This window comes from Protobothrops mucrosquamatus, unplaced genomic scaffold, assembly GCF_001527695.2.
Source record: "Protobothrops mucrosquamatus isolate PMUCROS unplaced genomic scaffold, P.Mucros_1.0 scaffold1691, whole genome shotgun sequence".
NCBI classification, from domain to species: Eukaryota; Metazoa; Chordata; class Lepidosauria; order Squamata; family Viperidae; genus Protobothrops; species Protobothrops mucrosquamatus.
In genome coordinates this window covers 39,726-49,907 of record NW_015387844.1, presented here as the reverse complement: position 1 = coordinate 49,907, position 10,182 = coordinate 39,726, and the positions used below count along the sequence as shown (strand labels likewise).

The 10,182-nt window shown below is 35.3% G+C and overlaps 1 protein-coding gene across 1 annotated transcript in view; it reads left to right on the top strand.

Moving 5' to 3' along the window:
* The window catches only part of PJA2 (praja ring finger ubiquitin ligase 2), a 55,527-nt gene extending 48,551 nt beyond the window's left edge, over positions 1-6,976 (top strand). Inside the window, exons 9-11 of the mRNA XM_015822836.2 lie at positions 3,303-3,417; positions 3,610-3,731; positions 6,303-6,976. Coding sequence (XP_015678322.1) covers positions 3,303-3,417; positions 3,610-3,731; positions 6,303-6,428 — 363 coding nt within the window. The 3' untranslated portion in view covers positions 6,429-6,976. The remainder of the gene's footprint in view (positions 1-3,302; positions 3,418-3,609; positions 3,732-6,302) is intronic.
* Positions 6,977-10,182: the final 3,206 nt, after the last annotated feature.

Below are 10,182 nucleotides of genomic sequence, written 5' to 3'. Positions count from 1 at the left end.
ACAGCTGAGTGTCATCAGCGTACTGATGGAAATCCACCCCGAAGCCACGGATGATCTCCCCCAGCGGCTTCACATAAATATTGAACAGAAGTGGAGAGAGGACCGACCCTTGTGGAACCCCACAAGTTAGGGGTCTTGGGGTCGACCTCTGTCCCCCTGCCAATACAGACTGCGTACGGTCGGTGAGGAAGGAAGAGAATTGTCCAAATAATCCATAGTTTTTGCTTTTCTCTCTCTCTCTCTCTCTCTCTCTCTCTCTCTCTCTCTGTGTGTGTGTGTGTGCGCTAATACCACTTTATAACCCCTTGGTAAGGCCACACTTGGAATACTACATCCAGTTTTGGTCACCACGATGTAAAAAAGATGATGAGACACTAGAAAAGAGTACATAGAAGAGCAACAAAGATGATTAGGGGACTGGAGGCTAAAACATACAAAGAATGATTGCTAGAATTGGGTATGTCTAGTTTAATGAAGAGAAGGATTAGGGGTGACATGATAGCAGTGTTCCAATATCTCAGGGGTTGCCATAAAGAAGAGGGAATCAAGCTATTCTCCAAAGCATCTGAAGGCAGGACAAGAAGCAATGGATGGAAACTAACCAAAGAGAGAAGCAACCTAGAACTAAAGAGAAATTTCCTGACAGAACAATTAATCAGCGGAACAACCTACCTCCAGAAGTTTCGAACTGCAACTAGTTTCTCAATTCTTTTTATGTATTCACTTTCCCATGATTGTGTCTACATCAGTGTTGTGTGCACAAGGGCATTTAAATATTTATCAGTTTCTTTTCATTTTGTGCAGAAGGCAGAAGAATCAGGCAAATGAAAAACAAGGCATGTCTAACTGGAAACAGAAACATTGGCCCAACTATATAAAAACAGTACATGGCACTGTTTAAATTCTTACTGTGCAACGTATGGAAGCATAATATCAAAGATTTGTTTGATTAATAATCTTAGCAATGAAGTAACAGTGTTATCTAACACTGTTGGGTTGTGGTTTTTATCTGAGTTTGCCATATACAAACTACAAAGCCAAATTGAATGTAAATGTTAGAGTATAGCTTAGTTTAATTTATTACACTTGTCATAAAGATTAAGAAAATGTAATTCGAAAGTGCTTAGAAGATTACATTTTCAAAGTGTGTACTTTCTCACTCTGAACAATATTCAAACTTACTTTATTAGATTTTTGTATGAGGGTTTCCTAGTTTTACAAGCTAGACTCTTGGTAATCTAGCTCTTGTTTTTTATTTGATTATTTGTTCATTTGTTGTGTGCATGGGCAAAGAAGCAAATGATATATGTATACTAAGATATTATAGTAAATATCATTTTTATTTCATTGGTTTTTTTAAACAGAAGCTGCTGTCCCAGTCATCTTATGTACTATGCTATGATGGTTTTGAATGTGTTGCTTTCATTGTAAACAATCACGTTTATAAGCTGCCATCAAAAGAGTGGCAACAAAATATATCTTTAAAATTCTATGATAGGAAATTGGAGTTCTGAATTCACTATATTTTCATGTATCTTGTTTAAAAATCATGGAGGTTATCAGTTTAGATTTTCTGTGCAATGGTAACCAACTAATATGAATTGAGAGGCATAAAGTGTTTCATTCTAGATTACCTCAAGCGAAATGAATTCAAGTAGTAACTTTCTTATTTAATTACTAAGTTATCTGAACTTTGAAAATGTTCCTATAAAGGGACTTTCATTAGATAGGCAAAGAATGTTTTATTAAATGCTTAGATAACTACAATAATTATTTATTTTAATTTATTAACCCAGCAAAGTGAGATTCTGCCAGATGTTTGAACAAATTTAATGAAATACAGTAAAACCTTGAATTAACAGATGGGGGAAACGATGTGTGTTAAATCCAAAAATCCATTAAATTCAAATTTATCTCAATGACATTATATAGGGCTATTATGTATTTATGTTTATATTTATGCCATTGACAAAGTGATGTAAAAAAGTCAATTATGAAAAAGGCCATAAATGAATAAATGGAGCTTATGGAAGAACGGATCATTAATTATATTGTCAGAATTGATTATAATTCTTCTAAGAACAAAAACCTTAGAATTTGGCTTGGTACAGCCAGCTGAGGAGTTCTCGGAGTTGAAGTCCACAAGTCTTAAACTACACCGTTCATGTATATATATTCTTAAGAACTGCCAAGTGCTTTTTAATTAATGGATAGAATATCATCCCAGTATCTTCTCAGAGACATAGAATAAATTTACTAGCCATTCCCTATGCTCTCTGATCCATTATTGAATATAAATTGGCATCTGTTCACCAAGTTTGGCAATCTGTTCATATAGTATAAACTTGCGGTCTAATAAATGAAAATTTGATTGAAATTGTAACTAGTGGAAACAAGATGAAAATCAAGCCTTCTCCAACTTGCTGTCTTTCAAATATGTTGAACTAGAATTCCATAATTCTAACTAGTGTGGAAATTATGCTTGCAATTTGAGAAAATGCAAAATATTCTATCCCAAATATATGGAATTGCTCTTTATTTCATAGACAGTAATTCTGCATAGGTTTGCCTTGGCTATCAGCTTGCCGGTGGTCATTCTCTCCATAGATATTTTAATAAGATTTTCTGAAAAGTTATGAATAGATCAGGGGTGTCAAACTGCCGGCCTCAGGGCCGGATGCGTCATGCCGAAACCACACCTACCCCATTGCCGGCAATGGACAAAAAGTCACAATACTCCGCGACACGTCACATGACGTTGCGAGTTTGACACCCCTGAGCTAGATAGTAGTGGCTGCTTAACTATACTATTCACATAAGCATTCATGGTGGACTGTGCTTTTCTCCTGAGCAATAATTACACTGATCAATGACTGAAATAAAGATTTGACTTAATGAGCAATAAAGCATGCATTAGGAGAGACGGTTGTTACTTAAAAATGTAAAAAACTGAAAGAGAAATGTCTCTATATGTGGCATTTAAAAAGATGACATTATTTATATATACCTCCTTAGTGTTGGATTATTGAAGCCACTATTTTTATGGTCCAATTTCAAGTTACAACTACAAGTAATTGAAAAAAAATGCCATAATTCATGACAATGTCACACTGTTACTAAAGCAATTGAAGTTGGAATAGACAAATAGTTACCCACCTTAATAAAATACACTCAAGTTAATTAACAAAGTTTATACTATAATTTCTCATAATTTAATGAATTTTTACTATAGAACTTTGTTAACGTCATGTATATTTTATATATTTATATATGTGCTTGTTTTCTTTCATGTATTTTTCTAGACTGCTCTGGCACATCTAGAGTCTCTTGCAATTGATGTTGAGCAGGCTCATCCACCAGCTAGTAAAGAGAGCATAGATTGTCTGCCACAAAGTATTATTACAGAAGATCACAATGGTAAGGATAAATGACATACTCACTGTTCTGGTCAAATAACTTTATATAATCTAATAGTATGATATTATGTTATTTATTGTTTATAACTTAATTTGGTCCAAAACTATTTTAATTTATTAATAACTATCTCACCATAATTTTTAATAACCTAGTTCTACATTTGTATAGTAATATGCACATTTTTTTCCTAAGCTGTAGGGCAAGAGCAGTGTTGTGCTATTTGCTGTAGTGAGTACATCAAAGAAGAAATTGTAACAGAGCTTCCATGTCGCCACTTCTTTCACGTGACATGCATAACACTTTGGTTACAAAAGGTGTGTATTATGTTAATACTTTAATGTTGCTTTAGGATTTTTTTAAAAAAATTATGGCTATATCTCTATCATTTATGTCTGTCTATCTGTCAGTCTATATCTATCTTCCTTCCTTCCTTCCTTCCTTCCTTCCTTCCTTCCTTCCTTCCTTCCTTCCTTCCTTCCTTCCTTCCTTCCTTCCTTCCTTCCTTCCTTTCTTTCTTTCTTTCTTTCTTTCTTTCTTTCTTTCTTTCTTTCTTTTATGGCCACCTATCTATCACAAAGAACTTTGGGTGGCCCACAATAATAAAAAATACAATACAATTAGAACAAAAATATTTTAGACAAACAACCAAAAAAACCCAATGTTGAGGCCCTGATAAAATTTGCATCCATCAATCAACCGTACTCTGCTGATCCCATCCACATCCTGGCCCCAGGTCTTCACTGTTTTCTGGGAAGCCAACAGAGTTGGAATCATCCATACCTCTAAGACAGGCTGTGACAGAAAAGACATGCTTCGAAGTTTCCACAAGTGACAGTTTCATAAGGGAATTTGTTGCATGCCTACCCTATCCATTAGGGGTAGGCAATTGCATATGTAACCTGACCCTGTGCCATGTAGCACTTGAAAGATTATAGCCAGCACTTTGAATTACATTCAGAAGCTTACCAGAAGCCAGTGCCACTCATCAAAGAATACTCCAATATGATCACCACTGCCCAAGCTACTGCATTTTAGAGCATCTGTATCTTCTAAATGCTTTCAAGGACATTCTCACATGCAGCATTTGCAGTAGTCTAGTTGACTAAGGCATGAGTGACTGTAAGCAATGCTTCCTGATCTAAGATATAATAATAATACTAATAATAATAACGTTGGAAGGGACCTTGGAGGCCATCTAATCCAACCCCCTGCTCAGGCAGGAAATCCTATACCATTTCAGACAAATGGCTGTCCAGTCTCCTTAAAATCTTCCAGTGTTGGAGCATTCATAGCTTCTGGAGACAGGTTGTTCACTGATTAATTGTATTTGGGCAAAGGCTCTCCTAGCCACAGTTAAGCCCAGGAAAACCTTCAGACTGTGCACCATCTCTACTGGTGGAGTGCAATTGTAATTCCAGGCAGAGTTAAAGATGGCAAATCACTGGATGGGGAAAGATGGGGCAAAACCCAGTCATTGAGTCTTGTCAGGGTTGAACTGAACCCGGTTCATCTCTTTTATATCCGTATAGCCTTAAGGCACTGAGAAATATCCATTTATTTTACTGCTTAAGATCAGTGATTTAATTCAGTTCAATCTTGGTTGGAAACACATCAACAGTAGCACTCCATATTGATGTGCTTGACTGTGATTAGCTGTATTGGTATGGTACCTCACAAGGTTGCTATTGTGGGGAAAATAGGAGGAGAAAGGTGTGTTAGATACATTGGCTGCCTTGAATTATTTGTAAAAAATTAAGCAGGTTACAAATAAATAAAATTTTAAAACATTAAAAATAAATTTAATATTTTCTAGGCTTGGGCAAAGCATTTGAAAAGGTGCTTTGCAAAACAAGTTTTATGAGCAAAGCAGTATCCTTGAAAAGTTAAATGATTTCTCAAAGGTTTAAGATTCCCTGCTACGGATCACTATGAAAGAGACGGAAATTTCCATTAAGTACCAGGCAATTAAATAGATCTTCATATGCCCTAATAAGTGAATACTGTTAAGAACACTCAGACTTCCTAGTAAATAGTTTCAAATTGATAGTTACCCAGTGTAGAGAATTTACAGTCTCTTCCAGATCTCACAGCACTTCTGAGGAGTTTTATTTTAATAAGCCATAATTTAGCCAATTGTTTTAACTGTGTGTTAAGTCTTTTATAATGGGCAAGGTGGCTGGATTATCTCATGAACATAAAAATTACAAAAATCCCTGCTGTGCTTATCAGTTGTGAATTAATCTCATTCCATGGACTTATATATATATATTTAAAGAGCTATGGGGAAATGAATTAGATTTCACATAGAGATTGCCATTTGATCGGAAAATATCTGAATTTAATTGAAGTGTACTTGCCTGCTTCCTAGGATAATATATGGTATATGTTAAACACGTGGCTCTTATGTAGTGTCTAATACTAAGAACTTTATTAAAATATCCAATGATATTGGGGTTCTGTATATCATACAACATTGAAAGCAAAAGGAGAAGGGGATGGCAGAAGATGAGATGACTTAGTGTCATTGACGCAATGAACATGAATTGTCTAGGAGGAAATAGAGGACAGGGGAGACTGGCAAGCTCCCCTGTCCATGGGGTCACGAAGAGTCGGACGTGGCTTAGTGATTGAATAACAATCTCACATAACACTCATTCTCTTGTATGTAATTAAAATTAATACTATAAAAAAGTAGAAACCATTATGAAGCTGACATGAGCATTTTAAAGGAGGCAACATAAAGATGTGAACCTACGTCTTTTTAGCTTTTTTTGCTTTCTCTAATTTGCAGTTTTTCCCTAAATATATTTCGAGACTGTACATTTGACTACTCTTGAATTCCTGACCTGAATTGTATTTAAACTGTGATGTTTTCTCTTGGCTAGTCTGGAACATGTCCTGTGTGCCGCCATGTGCTTGCCCCTGGGCTTTCGGAGACAGCCGCTCCCATATTCACCTTCTTGTCCGACCAGGATTATACTACAGTCCAGAGTGCCTCGGGAACACAATAAAGGAATACCTGAACAAGAATTTAGCCCATCACATTGTACTGTAAAGTTCTTTTATTTAATGATAACATGAAATTGGTTTTGTGTGTGCGCATGTGTATGTGGCATACTGTACACCCATACACAAAAACATGTAGAAATTCCAACACACACATTTGCAAGAATATACGAGCTTACAAAATGGTTTAGAATTATAATAAGAATAACAGACTGAAAAACAAAAAGGTTGCACTAGTTTTCTGCCGTAAACTTATTGCTCTTAACTAATGTGTCATGGTAATTATTCAGTTTGTCTTGAAAAATGATCATTAATGTGGCACTTATAGTCAAAGTAATGCAGCTGCAGTGCAGTTGGAGCTTACACAAGTTATGCATATGATATGTTTTACTTAATATAATTTTAGAGGCTGAGATTATTTCTTTTAAAATAGTGCCACTTAATTACTCTGTATATAATTCTTTCATATTTGCATCAAATGTGAAGATGTTCTGTGATAACATCAGTAGCATACTTTGGTTTCACTGAAAATAAACAGCATATAATCAAAGAATTACCCTGTGATTTCATCATGACTTCTATGTGCACAAGAGTGTTTGTGACTAGTACAAAATAGGTTTAATTTCAATTATTTTATACAATTCAAAATCTGCACTTTCACCTTCCCATTATAAGAATTGAGGAAACAGCAATGGAATTATAGAAGGCTTATAGAGCCAAATGGCTTGATAGTAGAAGACTCAGCAACAGACTTTCATTGGAGCGACAGGAATTCAAATCAGGATAGGCACATTTTAATAAGTACAAGTATTGCAACGCTCTAATATCCATGTAATACTGTTACACAATGGAAATCAGGTGACCCATTATTAGAGCACTAAAATAGCCTCACAGTGCAGTTTCTTAATGTATTTAGTTTCTGCCTTCTTATAGTATTGTTTTGAGTGAAACTGCAGTTCATTTCAGTAAAATACTTAAAGTTCTATCCTCTTATTAACTGTATTCACTATTGTATATTATAGAGAGATGAATCAAACAAAAGTTTTTGAGTGTTAGAAATTAGTTTCTTATAATTAAATCGAGATAAAGCATACATTAAATGGAGATATGGTGTAGGTTATTTTACTGTACAATGCCATAAGATATGCTTTCAGAGGTCCTACCCAGGTCTTTTTCAATTAATTTAATATTAGCTAGATTGAGCCTTTATAGAAAAAGAATCTATTTAATGACTGCATTTTTTTCTTCTTAACTGTAGTTAGAATCTATTCTCCGTTGTTTTCAGGAAAAATACATTTTGTAATAAAACAAGCTCAGTAGAGGATTGTGGGGGTGGAAATCAGTGAGGGAATAATCCAAAGTTTTACCCAGAAAGCCAACAGCTAACAATTTCTAGAGCAGAAGAGAAAAACAGTTGGGCTCCGTTTCAAAATGGAATAGACTAATTATTATTAAGACTTTCAGAGCATTATAGCACTCCCACTCCTGCAAATTCTTGCATTGCTGAGGACACAACCTTACCATTTTTTTCAGGACTAAAGGAAAAGTAAATTATGTTCTCAGTTGCCTAGTTACAAGATGTTTTCTTTCATCTTTTCTAAAAAGACCAGGTAAAAATTCATAGATTATTTGGTGTGGAAAAACAAACTTTAGCATAGTGGAAATTAAGACAAGTTCCTTTTTTAACCACAAAAAGGTTAAAAAAGGTTCCTCTGGCTTCTTGGTGACATAAATATATCATGGCAAAAATTGGACATTTTCTATTCTCAGCAATATAAAAGATGCTTCTTGAGAAGTAAATTTCATAGACTTCCTGAATAAACAGGCATTCTGCAATTAAACTATACTGCAACTGAGTTTTTGTACAACTATATAATCTAGGGGCACGATCAAAATATATGATCATATAGCTCACATATCTTCTGTATTGCAGAAATATACAGTAGCTGCAGAGAACTATATTCTGCTGTTTCCTTTCCTCATTACTAAGCAGACTTACTGTACATGCTTTATTGCTTTAACATCTGATACATTCCAATGTTGAAACAAATACCTTTAAACAGCATTATGGCAATGGTTAGTTAAGTTGTAACTACTTATATCTGAGGAGTAATCATACAGCAGATTCCATTTTGTAATGTTTCTTTCAATTTGAGGACATAAAGTCTGTAAGTTGAACTGCAAAGAGAAGCAAAAAACAGCTTTTCTTTAGACTTCATAGGAATTAAATACAAGATTGATCCTCGCAGCTGCGGCAAGCTCTTAGTCCACAAATCTCATGGAAAACTCAATAAATAAGAGTACATGAGTTACCGTGTCATTTAAAATGTTAATTTTCCACCCTGCATTTTGGCTTCTCTTACATGCAGAGCATCTGAACAGCCATTCAACCAGTACCGTATCTATAGAAACAGAAACAGAATGTAAGGTAATGACTGCCATGAGCATATGGCAACAAATGTTATGCTCCTCTCCGGCCATACAAACAGAGAGAAAAAAACACATATATGCAAGGCAAAGTGAAGTAAATAAAGTCAGTAGTGTTAGAAAGTGAAAAAGCAGTGTTAGTAGCCATAAATTTTAGGGTTTCCTCTTGTCCATCGGGAGATTTTATCTCAACAAAATGTCTGCAACTGTCAGCCAATCCTAATCACATACAACTGGAAGCTACATCAAGAAGAAAAGTTTGAAATTCTCCCCATTCATAGAAGAAAGGTATGCAATCAAGATTTCAGCAATTTGAATTGGGGTGCTGAAAACTGTTGGGGAAAGTAATGCAACTATTAGCTGTTGAATGCTCATCAAATAGCTTTTAGCAGTCAAATAATGAATGAGTCCACCAATCTAAGAGCTGATTGAGACTAATAGGAACTATTCATTCTTTCTAAATCTAAATTATTTGGGGTTGTGTGCTCTCGTATTAGATTAGTTTTTTCTTTTATTGTCCTAATGCCATCAGTTTTATTTCCTAGAACACTTTCTGGATAATAGCCTTTTGGATGATGTCTACATAAACTTACAATATGTTGCCATTCATAAATACTGAAGTAAGTCCCAAATATTACAAGCAGTATTTTTCTGTACAGAAATCCCTTGGCATGCTGGCTTTGGCAGCAGGTAAGCTGCCTTTCCTCTGTGGTCTATAAAACTTTTGACCACTGGCTTTTCATTAGAAATTAATTTTCTCTTGGCCTCGTAAAACTATTGTTCACAGCTTTGATATTTCAGTACAGTGTCATTTCATCCATATTTGAATTTGAGAGTTTTAGCCTTTTCTGTCTTTAGGATTAGAAATGTTAAGTAGGACAAGGATGGGCATTCTCAGACCATACCATGCCTGATATCCACAGTGGGTAGAGTTGAACATTTTGGATGTATTCCTATTATTACCAGAGGTATAGCCCATCTTTCCTTTACAAGCTTAAAGTGACATGTATAGTAGTCTGCAACCTTGCGAAATATGTTAGGCTAAGGGAGAAGGATGTGCTCAAGGTCACCTATTGGGCCTTCACAGCTAAGGTTGGATTTGATTAGATCAACTTAACCAGGATGCCGCATGGGTTTGATTGTTTGAACAGATGCCTCAGATTTGTAGACTAAAGGCCCTATGGAGACCTTTTAAATCATAGCCTTCCTCCAATTAAGATAAATATAACAATTGAGCACAACAGATGTACTCTCCTGCAAGACGCTATCAGTTTCACCCTTTAAATCCTAGTACACACACCTCCATTCTAGTTACATCCATCACTAACTACA